Source organism: Theropithecus gelada, chromosome X (assembly GCF_003255815.1).
Source record: "Theropithecus gelada isolate Dixy chromosome X, Tgel_1.0, whole genome shotgun sequence".
NCBI lineage: Eukaryota > Metazoa > Chordata > Mammalia > Primates > Cercopithecidae > Theropithecus > Theropithecus gelada.
Window position 1 is genome coordinate 34653594 of NC_037689.1, and position 12121 is coordinate 34665714.

At 42.3% G+C, this 12121-nt stretch overlaps 1 protein-coding gene across 1 annotated transcript; it reads right to left on the minus strand.

The window, feature by feature from the left end:
• Positions 1 to 212: 212 nt before the first annotated feature.
• Positions 213 to 11308, minus strand: FAM9C (family with sequence similarity 9 member C). Its single transcript, XM_025373212.1, has 8 exons — positions 10902 to 11308; positions 10115 to 10243; positions 9575 to 9695; positions 9366 to 9397; positions 6573 to 6687; positions 5351 to 5459; positions 3956 to 4043; positions 213 to 610 (listed from the first exon to the last, which is right to left on the minus strand). Exons 2-7 carry the CDS (start codon positions 10203 to 10205, stop codon positions 3981 to 3983), a joined length of 531 nt encoding a protein of 176 aa, XP_025228997.1. The 5' UTR covers positions 10206 to 10243; positions 10902 to 11308; the 3' UTR covers positions 213 to 610; positions 3956 to 3980.
• Between the last annotated feature and the right edge of the window lie 813 nt (positions 11309 to 12121).

Here is a 12121-nt window from a genome sequence, read left to right on the forward strand (position 1 = left end):
ACCCACAAACCAGTGGCTCAGCACTGATATTAATATATCTTGCTCAGTTGTCTCAATCATTTATAGTAGTTTAATTTTTTCAAGAACACAGACGTTAAGGTACTTTTAATAATTTTGAAAGGCCATAGAGTGTATCTATTTTTTGAAGTCAAGCTTTCATTGGAATTGCTTCTTTAACCTAATGATTAAATATAAAGAATGCACAGATAAAGTAAGGTTTTGTCTTATTAGAGAAAAATGTGCTTTTCCATGCCCATGCTTTCCACATTTTTGGAACTGATACAGAACCACAGAGGCCAAACCTAAAACTAAATTATCTTTAACGTTAAAATTTAATTGACTGTGTATATAACTGTGCAATTGCTGCTTTCTCACAGAACTGTCTAGGGTTCTTTCAACAGATCATAGAAATGTGGTCCAGCATTTAACAAACAGACTAATGATAGAGGAGATATACTAATTTATACAAGAATTAAGTAAACACTGTCATGTGGTTTAGTGTAGCTCAAGTTATGCTTGTATCATATAACATAGGTTCAAGTTCTTTTGTCAGTCATCAGAATAACAGAGGTTGAAGATGCATATGAATAAGTGGCAATTATTGCTGCAGCTGTTTCAAAAAAATAAATTTAAGTAATTGTGATACACATTTCTACAAATAAAATATTCCAGTGCTTATATCAATCCTGAGTTTTTAAGATTAAATATGCACTACTTACAATTACCACAATATTATTTTGGAACAGGGCGATTTATTTATTTTTTATTTATTTTTTATTTTTATTTTTATTTTTCAGACGGAGTCTCGCTCTGTGCCCGGGCTGGAGTGCAGTGGCCGGATCTCAGCTCACTGTAAGCTCCGCCTTGCGAGTTCACGCCATTCTCCTGCCTCAGCCTCCCGAGTAGCTGGGACTACAGGTGCCCGCCACCTCGCCCTGCTAGTTTTTTGTATTTTTTAGTAGAGACGGGGTTTCACCGTGTTAGCCAGGATGGTCTCGATCTCCTGACCTCGTGATCCACCCGTCTCGGCCTCCCAAAGTGCTGGGATTACAGGCTTGAGCCACCGCGCCCGGCCTATTTTTTATTTTTTATTTTTATTTTTTGAGACAGAGTCTCTCTCTGTCGCCCAGCGTGGAGTGCAGTGGCGCGATCTTGGCTCACTGCAAGCTCCGCCTCCCAGGTTCACGCCATTCTCCTGCCTCAGCCTCCTGAGTAGCTGGGACTACAGGCGCCCACCACCATGCCCGGCTTTTTTTTTTTTTTTTTGGATTTTTAGTAGAGACGGGGTTTCACCATGTTAGCCAGGATGGTCTCCATCGCCTGACCTCGTGATCCACCCGCGTCGGCCTCCCAAAGTGCTGGGAATACAGGCGTGAGCCACTGCACCCAGCCAGGGTGATTTATTTTTTAAGTTGACTCTCTTCACCAAAAAGAGGGCTTTCATCATATTCTTCCAAGTCCTTGATACTCTTAAAACAAAAAGTCTAGTTCACTGACAAACCATCACTTTACATCTCACGTTTTAAACAGAGTAAATTAAATGTCAAAAGGAAACAGCTTTTAGTATTCAAAGGATGCTGGTTACTTATTATTATTATTATTTTTTGAGACAGAGTCTCGCTCTGTTGCCCAAGCTGGATGGAGTGCAGTGGCACGATCTCGGCTCACTGCAAGCTCCGCCTCCCGGGTTCACGCCATTCTTCTGCCTCAGCCTCCCGAGTAACTGGGACTACAGGCGCCCGCCACCATGCCTGGCTAATTTTTTGTGTTTTTAGTAGAGATGGGGTTTCACCGTGTTAGCCAGGATGGTCTCGATCTGACCTCGTGATCTGCCCACCTCGGCCTCCTAAAGTGCTGGAATTACAGGTGTGAGCCTCTGTGCCCCGCCCCCTTATTTCAAATTTAAAAACTGTAATCAATACATGGAGCTCCAAATACTTAAATATTTTAATACCAGATTTCAGTGAAATATTATTATAGCACGTCCAACAGTCATGTACTTTGCTTGAAGAAAATGGTTTGATAAACATGTTATGGTCAAGATGGAGCAAAAACAGAAAAAGACTGGTAGTCTTACATCATGAAATACTGTATTTTTTCACCAGGTAGTGACCCATTTGTTATCACTAATAGTCCATATAACATGGTTTCCACTGAAGGGATACAATGGTCTGTGATATGACCTCATCAAGTTAGAGAAAACATAACTATGTTTGAAATATATACTATTCCCTCAGCAAACAGTTCAACAGTTCCTACTCCCTAAAATGTGGTATGTTAATGCTGAGGAAGATGTAAAAAATGAACACACAATCTCTTTCATATTCCTGTGACATGAGGAAATGCACGAATAAAAAAAACTTGATAACAAAACTTATTTAACTGCTATGGAAGGGCAACTCACTCGGACATGTAGCCAAAAATGGAGACTGATGTCAACTTAGTTGGCAAAAGATTTCAATCGGTCAAAAACAAGAAAAAAAGAGATTTAAAAAGCATTGTGAGGGAAGAGCATGAACAAAGCATGAGATTAATGGAGAGGACGTTCAGAGAAGGCTGTCAACCCGGAGAGGCAAGAAGAAAGACAGAAGGCGGCAAAACAAGCCTAAGAGGGGGTCATGTAAAGGGGAGAGTCTCTGAATATCTAAGAACTGACATGTGGGTGCCACTGACAGGCTGGGAAGAGGGAAGGGCTAGAAGCATTTTTGGAAGGGAAGGTTTTAGGAAGATAGTATTTCTGATCAATGAAAGGTGGCTCAGAAGAGAAGAGAGAACTCAGAAAAGAGTTTAATAGTATAAGCAAGGAAGAATGAGGTCTTGAACTAGGGTAGCCTCAGTGGCAATTTAAAAAAAGAAATTTAAGGACCATTGCAGAGGTAAAACTTGCCTCATGATAACTGCATGGGAAAGATAATGGACTCAGAAGAGTCCAAGATGACACCAAAGTTCCTACCCTAAGTGGTAACATGTAGCATTAACATTGACAGGAAAACTTTTCTAGTCTCAAGTTCACACCAATTAATAGATGGTTTCTGGGGAACATTATAGTAACATGTTCTCCACTTGTGACTTCTATATAAATAACTGTGTTGTGTATAGATAATCCTCAAGTTGCTCAAAAATTTTATTTTCAAACTCTTTCCCAGTTTATTTAACACATCTCAGTTAGTGTAGAGGAGTGACATATGAACATGTCTTTTCACAAGATTGTTAAAAAGAATACCTTACCTCACAGAAAGGAATTCCATTGTTTCCTAAATAATATACATCTACATGAAGAAGAGGTCATTGTCCGATGACAATTTGCTAATGTGCTGTACGACAGCAGATAATTCACAATTCACAACGTGTTAATAATCTGCTGGCTTTCCCATTCTGTTGTACATCTGAACCATCCCTTATTATTACAAATTGTTATGTAAAACCATTACTAGTCACTAATAATTTTGAAAGTGAATATGCCATAAAACACTCCTACATTACAGCAGAAAATAAAAGAGATACTCAGTAGTTACATTTGCCTACTTCCTATTTAACTAAAACTCTTGAAACAACACAAGTGAAAAAGACATCTAGAAAGGACTTATGGACTTTCTGCCTTCCAAAGATTTGTCGCTGATCTCCTAAAAACTGAAAATAAAGTCTTCATTAATGTGTTCATAAAGTATCAATTTTTATACACAAGAGGTATATTTCTAGATAAAATTTCCAATTTACCTTTTCCTGTTCTAAATAACTCCCACAAAACTATTCATGAATCCTAAAAATACTGTTTTATGTTACTGCATTTACCAATTATGTTAAATCTGGAACAATACATTCAAAGTGAAAATGGTAATTCAAAATTTATAACCAAAATATCTTTCCATACATTCAGAAACAAGCAGACTGTCTTCTATTTTTATGCATGTGTTGTATTTTATAAGAATATATTGTGTTACCAAATAGAACAGACCTTTGTGAATTGCTCGTGTGATGGCTCAATCTCTTTCAGTTCCTTTCTTATCTTGTTGCCACCTCTTTTGTTGCTCTTGAAATATCTTCTAGAAGCACAAAACAAAAAAGTGATTAAAATTGGGTAAATTTTAATACTTACAAAACATAATTCTGCATTAAAGAAATACTCTTTAAATCAATACCTGTGAACACTTTATTTTAGACAACGTTTATGACCAAATTTGAAACAATTGTGTTCACCACTCATGTGCTAAAACGATAACCTTTTTAATCAGTAATGGAGTAAAGAATTTTCTTTCTTGTACATATTCAACATGCACGTCCCAATTCTTGATTTCAAATGAAGAGTATTTGATGACCTTCCCTATAATTTGTTGACCACAGATAGGTAAGATCTATACAGAAATTAACTAAGAAACATTCTTTCTTATTAAGATTTTAAACACGTATTAAATCTTGGTCATTTCAATATGTACATAGATGAACCTTCCATTAATGACTGTTTTTCTGCACCTTGACCTAATCTCCAACAACAGTGTTCTCGTCTCCACTACGTGGCACACACAGTCATCCCCTAAATTTTGTCGTTCCCAATGACCATAATACCTACATAATACTAATAATAGCATTGATAAACAGCAACCATGAGCCAGATAGCATCCTGAAAAATTTAAATAAACCCGTTACATAGGAACCCTTTAATCCTCCAAACAACTCTGAAGTAGGTACTCTTACCATGTCTCCTTTCGTATATAAAGAAACTTTAGCACAGAGATAAATAATTTGCCCATGGTTCCTGAGCTAGCAATGGTCAAACTGGAATTGGATCAAAAGCAGTGGGGCTCCAGAGTCCCAGCCCTTGACCACTGCAATCAGCTGTTTCTCCATCTTCCCAACATATAGCCACTACCTTCCTGCCACTGTAGGTCACTCACTTCAGTACTACAGCTCAGGAGTCTGTCAGGACCTGATGCCTATTGAATGGAGCACTTTTCACTGCCCAATGTCCCACCCCCATGTGCTCAGGTAACTCAGTCCCAGCTGAAATTCCACAGCTAGTCATCATAACCCCATCCCTGTGTCTATGCCCTGCCCAACTCTCCCTCTATCAACATGCTCGGCTACACCCCAACCCAGGAAATTCCAACCCTACAGCTGTTCTTGTACAAATATGCCAACTGGGCTCACTTTAACTTCTTAATCGCTATGATGCTGACCTCAGTTGGACCCCTAATGCTGCATGGCAATTATATTCCCCTGGTACATTAGTCTACTAACGGGCCCCCTCTTTGGGCTCATGCTCTCTTCCTTCTTCGCTGGATTTCTGCATGAACTATTACTCCCTGAGACATTGATACAATAGGTAAATCATAAAGCTAAGCCTGATACCAACAATTTGTTCTTCCTTTTCTCCTTCTCCTTCCTCATCTTTCTGCTCATCTGTGGTGAACTCTTCAAGGACATTCGGCAACTTCAGAGAAATTCTGTAATCACGTTTCTGCCTATAACACATAATAAGTAACAAGGTCATACATCATAGAGAGATGAAAAATTAATCCTATTCAAACCAAAACTGACTTGACATAGTTTATACTATAAAGTAGCAAGGGAGTAATAGCAGCTGAAATCTTTTTGGGAAAAGGTGAAATGAGTTACTCTCATTCTGAAAGGATCCTTTCCTAACTGACTACTAGAGCAGCTATCTTATATTCTTTACGTGTTGAAGACTAAGGAGGGTTTACTGCACTATAAATTTCCCAGAAATAATCATTTTCTCCAAGAGCAGTTTACTTTTCATTTCTTCTTACTAAATAACATATGGGTTCTCATAAGTAGGTTCGAGAATATTGTAGCCATTCATCCCGTAAGATTTCCCAAAAGAAATACTTCACTTAACTATTTCTCCACTTTGGCACAACAATGATTTCATAAAAGGAATAGTGAAAACAGTTTAAGTAATAACTTATTTACAACATAAGGTTATCCCTTTCTACATAATTGAATATTGTTAAGAATCTACAGACTAAACATTGAAGACATTTATCTTATATTCAGCTACCATATTTCTAGAAATGGCTAAACATTAATTTTACAGGAAAACTATTTTTTTTTTTTTTTTTTTTTGAGACAGAGTCTCGCTCTGTGGCCCAGGCTGGAGTGCAGTGGCCGGATCTCAGCTCACTGCAAGCTCCGCCTCCCGGGTTCACGCCAGTTCTCCTGCCTCAGCCTCCCGAGTAGCTGGGACTACAGGCGCCCGCCACCTCGCCCTGCTAGTTTTTTGTATTTTTTAGTAGAGACGGGGTTTCACCGTGTTAGCCAGGATGGTCTCGATCTCCTGACCTCGTGATCCACCCGTTTCGGCCTCCCAAAGTGCTGGGATTACAGGCTTGAGCCACCGCGCCCGGCCCCAGGAAGACTATTTTTATCTGGAAGGCAAAAAGAGGTCATCTTCATTGGCTTCTAATATCTCTCAATTCTGTTAAACTGAGGTTCTAAAACTAAAGAAACTTACCTGCTTAGGGAACAATCAAGTAAAATATGTTCTTCACTAGAGATGCCAATATGTAGATGCCAATGATATAAATATCATGATGCAAAAAAGCCAACAATCATACCTTTTTAGTTGCATTGTTCTCAAAACGTTTTTAACTCTATTCTTTATTTCACTGCAAGCTTTTGCAATCTTTTCACTCCTTTTTCTCTTTGCAGCAAGATCCTCTTTAATGTCAGCTAGATAGTAAATGAATATGCATTAAAAGTTCATGTTGAAAAGTAGTTTCTTTGCATATATTGAAATCAATATGTGACTTGATGGTTCAGCAATATCAGAAGGACATTTAAAATGTAAAATGCAAAGATCAATTTACAAAGCAAGATTTATTCACTTTATGTAAAACCTTTCAGGTATTAATATTAGCATTCCAATTTCAATTGGTATAACAGCAAATCACTTAATTGACGGATGATGAAAAAAAGCAAATAATTAAAACAGTTTCTTTTCTTTTTTTTTTTCTGGGACGGAGTATCCCTCTGTCGCCCAAGCTGGAGTGCAGTGGCGCGATCTCAGCTCACTGCAAGCTCCACCTCCCGGGTTCATGCCATTCTCCTGCCTCAGTCTTCCTAGTAGCTGGGACTACAGGCGTCCGCCACCACGCCCAGCTAATTTTTTTGTATTTTTAGTAGAGACGGTTTCACCATGTTAGCCAGGATGGTCTCCATCTCCTGACCTCGTGATCCGCCCGCCTCGGCCTCCCAATGTGCTGGGATTACAGGCGTGAGCCACCTGCGCCCGGCAAGTTTCTATTTTTCAAGTGTGCAGAAAGGGTTACAAACACAGACTTTAATTTCTTTTCTTTTTTTTTTTTTTTTGAGATGGAGTCTCGCTCTGTCACCCAGGCTGGAGTGCAGTGGCACAATCTCGGCTTACTGCAACCTCCGCCTCCTGGGTTCACGCCATTCTCCTGCCTTAGCCTCCGAGTAGCTGGGACTACAGGCGCCCTCCACTATGCCTGGCTAATTTTTGTATTTTTAGTGGAGACGGAGTTTCACCGTGTTAGCCAGGATGTTCTCCATCTCCTGACCTCGTGATCCGCCCGCCTCGGCCTCCCAAAGTGCTGGGATTACAGGCGTGAGCCACCGCGCCCAGCCACAGACTTTAATTTCTACATTTATAAAATGTCCTAAAAATCAAAGGACATATTTCTGTGAAATACTGTCATAACTCATTATGTAAAGCACAAAAAAGTATCTTATTTAATAAGACCATCAAAAGGGTAGAAATAATACACAATAAGCAAAATATTTTTAATCAATCTCGTGGTTGATGCTATTAACTGTATTTTAATAAAAGAAGCAATGTCCATGGGTATAAACATTTAGGTTTAAACAGATAAAGAAATACATTCAAAAACACGTTTGAAATATTTTCTGAGAGCTTTCTATCTGACATTTTTACCCATAGTGTGGTGTTTCAGAAAACTGTAATACTGCAAGGAATGCTTTCCCAAACATGGTTTCACATCAGAGACCTACCATCAATTGCTAAGAATAGTTTTCGGCAATCATAGAAGAGCTGCACCATAATACAAATATTTTTTACATATGGTATCCATCTATAACGCTCAATGTATTAGGAAGCTCACAAAACCAGCTCTTTGTCACCACCAAGCAGAGCAAAGTTTTCCAAATATACTGCTTGTATGAATTATCACTATAGAAGAGCTGAAAATTAAAGTAAGCTTTTTAAAAATAAGAGTATTGTCTCCATCGTCTCTACAGAAATTTTCTCAAACTTTTTTGAAGATATGGTCCTATAACAGTGCAACTAATATTTCACATGGCAATATAAAGTTTATGAGTTTTTGGATCCAATTACATGTTTCTCACTGGGTAGAAAGGTTGTCTTTCCTTTTCTACTACACAATTTATTACTGGAATAATAATAGAAAATCATCATTTTAGATAATTCAATTTTCCCTGGTACTTTAAAGAAAACAAAATCAGAAAGTTGTGACAATAGCTAAATTACGAACATGAAAAGCTCATGTTAAAAACTTTGAGTACATACAGACAGGAAGAGGGGAACAACACACACCTGGGCCTACTTGAGGGTGGAGGGTAGGAGGAGGGTGAGGATTGAAAACCACCCATCAGGTACTATGCTTATAATCTGGGTGACAAAATAATCTGTATACCAAACCCCTGTGACACGCAATTTATCTATGTAACAAACCTGCGCCGGGCGCGGTGGCTCAAGCCTGTAATCCCAGCACTTTGGGAGGCCGAGACGGGCGGATCACAAGGTCAGGAGATCGAGACCATCCTGGCTAACCCGGTGAAACCCCGTCTCTACTAAAAAATGCAAAAAACTAGCCGGGCGAGGTGGCGGGCGCCTGTAGTCCCAGCTACTCTGGAGGCTGAGGCAGGAGAATGGCGTGAACCCGGGAGGCGGAGCTTGCAGTGAGCTGAGATCCCGCCACTGCACTCCAGCCTGGGCAACAGAGCGAGACTCCGTCTCAAAAAAAAAAAAAAAACAAACAAACCTGCATATGTACCACCAAACCTAAAGTAAAAGCTAAAAAAAACCTGATACATGACTTAATGTGTGTACACTGAAAGGAATGAATAGAGCTGTTTCTCCTCCAATGTCCTCTAATATCCCCCAAACAATTAAATTTCCACGTGTATGAAAAAAAAGCCATCCCTCTTGCCATTATTAGAAGCATCCTCACATTCTGCATGAACAATTAAAAAGGTAAGTAAGAAAAATTATCAGATTACATTAAATGCTATATATGAGAAGAAGGCATTTAAGACCGTCTTGTCATCCACTAATTCATATAACCTACTGTAACAGTTGTATGGTTAAAAACAATTTTCATAAACCACAAATAGCTCGTAAAATATACCTGCAATATCTTCTAGCTCCTTGGTATCAACCCTGTAAAAAAAAGTTGCAACAAAATTTTAACATAATGCTACACAAAATGCCATGTTTGTTGGGAAGAAATGTTTTATGTGAAATGTTCTGCATAGAACAGAACAGTGATGACATGATCCAAAGCTGACTTTTCCTAAAGACCCTATCCGACAGGCAAAAGTGACTTAAACACTTTACCCCACGTGTTCATCTGTTTCAGCAAAAGGTTCTCTTTCCTGATGCTCATCAGTTACATCTCCCTTCTTTGTCTCTGTAACAGGTTTTCTTTCCTCATGCTCATAACTTACTGGAGCCTTTCCTGCATTAAAATAAAAAAGACAAACTTTTTTAGAGGAAGAGGCTGTTGTGGACATTTTTTTTTCTTTTTTTTTTGTAGAGAAACGTACTATTTGTAGACTTTGTAGATTTGGAAGCCCTTCGGGTTCAAGTCCCAGTAAACAACGTTCACAGGTCAGACCCCTTGGATGTCAGGACAGCACTCATGGAGAAGAGCTGCTTTGAGAGCATTTGTAACCCTGCTATGAGGGGGAGCCTCCCACGGGAAGCCTAAGGCCCTTGAGCCTGCGTTGAAAACCTGGGGCATCTTAGCACACGCATGGTGGACTCCAAAGCCACGAAGGGGTCGGGGGCCTCGGGCTGCCCGTGTGCCCCCAGCGCAGAAAGCAGGCAGACCGTCAGGCGTGCACCTTCTTCCAGATCCCCTTGGACTGTGTTTACCCGCAAGCTCCATTTCCTGGGCGACCGTAACTTGAGCCTCCAACTGGTCCTTGGCAGCCATCCTGCTGCGCTTCCTGCCCACGGGCTGCATGGCTGGCTGTCCTGGGAAGCTAGAGGCAGCCTCTGAACCTGGTGAGTACAAAGACACACTAAGGAAACTAAGGAAACGAGGCGTGTTAAATGAAAGCCATCAGGATCGCGGGTTCAAGGGCGCCCCGAGTCCCCTGTGGGAGCAGGAGGGGACGCGGAGAAGATGCCATCATCCTTTCCTGTCCTGGCCCGTCCAGCGCTTCCCTGGGGCTGGCTGCAGAGCTCGCAGAATTCCGCGGCCTCTGCGGGATTCCTGCAGTGCCCTTGGGACAGAGCTTGGCCGTGCCCCTGGGTTCCCCAGCGACCCCATGTAGTCAGGAGGGCCGCGGGGTGACACAGGATCTCCCCAACCATCTCCATGGATTGAGCCGGTGTGCAACTGTTTCTGACAGGGGCAGGGACTGCCCACTAGCTAGCCTGAATGCCCAGGGAACCCCTGGTCACCCCAAGTATCCCGTCCTGATGGGCGGCCAGACAAGACGGACCCATGTCGACCCCCCCAACCTCCCTCTCACAAACGCTGCACACATGTACAGGCCTCCGGGACCCTCCTGGGCCCTGGGGACCACTCAGGCAGCTCCAGCTCCCTGCCCTGCCCATTTCCTCGCAGGTCAGCCTGGCTGCCCCGCCCTTCACATCCTCTTCCCCAAAGAGCCTCATGCCCGCCTTCCCCGCATATCCACCGAAGGCACCTCGCCTGAGGGATCCCTGATCTTGCTCCCTCAGAGGACCTGAAGAGGCTGGCACCACGAAAGCTCACTGCCTGGTTCTTGGGTTCTCGCGAGAGCAGCCGGCCTGGCGGCCCGCGCTCCTCGCTGATTGGTCGGCTCAGTGCGCATGCAGGTGGCGTGCGGCATGGGGCCACGCCCCCGGCCGGCACACCCTCCCGCTCAGGGACTGTCCATGGCTGCTGTGGACTGATTGGATGGCTCTCTGAGGCCTCTGTCCCCACGATTTTCCAGCTCCTCATCCTGGTGAAGGAAGCAAGGACCCGGGAGTGGGGAGTGCCAGAGGACCCTGCCCTAAGGAATGGAGGCCAAGTGAACGGGGCTTAGGACCTTCCCCCAGGCTCGTTCCAGCCACTCCTGCCCCTTCGGGTGGAATGGCCATCACCCCTGCAGGTGGGGCCCAGGCTCCCTCCCATGCCCTGTGTGCTTCCAACACGCCCAGCTGCATCCTTTTTATCAATGCATTGTGCTTTTATGTTTTATCTAAGAAAATTGTTGACTCCCAGCAGCGGCAGGTAATTTTCTCCTATCCTACTTCATTCTCTCACACTGGGTATTGCATGATTCTGTAGTGGATATACAAAGTTAAAGACTTTATGTCTAGATTTCTCATGATGTGATCATTTCTTTTCTTTCTTTCTTTCTTTTTTTTTTTTTTTTGAGATGGGGTCTTGCTCTGTCACCCAGGCTGGGCTGCAATGGTGCAATCACTGCTCACTGTAGCCTCAAATTCCCACGCTCAAAGGATCCTCCCACCTCAGCCTCCCAAGTAGCTGGGACTACAGGCGTGTCCCACCATGCCCGGCTAATTTTATTTTATTTTATTTTATTTATTTATTTTTACAGACAGAGTCTCACTCTGTCGCCCAGGCTGGAGTGCAGTGGCGCGATCTCGGCTTACTGCAATCTCTGCCTCCTGGGTTCAAGCAATTCTCCTGCCTCAGCCTCCCGAGTAGCTGGGACTACAGGCGCACGCCACCACGCCTGGCTGATTTTTTTTTTTTTTTTTTTTTTTATTTTAGTAGAGACAGTGTTTCACCATGTTGCCCAGGCTAGTCTCAAACTCCTGAGCTCAGGCAGTCTGCCCGCCTCGGCCTCCCAAAGTGCTAGCATTACAGGCATGAGCCACTGCTCCCAGCCAATTTTGTTTAGTTTTTGCAGAGATGAGGTCTCACTATGTTGCCCAGGC

Coding starts and splice junctions, on each gene's coding strand:
- FAM9C (XM_025373212.1), bottom strand. CDS start 10,205: ATGCAGCCCGTGGGCAGGAAGCGCAGCAGGATGGCTGCCAAGGACCAG. Junction 9,398..9,574: donor GAAACAGATGAACACGTGGG/GTAAAGTGTTTA, acceptor TTTTTTTTACAG/GGTTGATACCAAGGAGCTAG. Junction 5,460..6,572: donor AGAACAATGCAACTAAAAAG/GTATGATTGTTG, acceptor TATGTGTTATAG/GCAGAAACGTGATTACAGAA.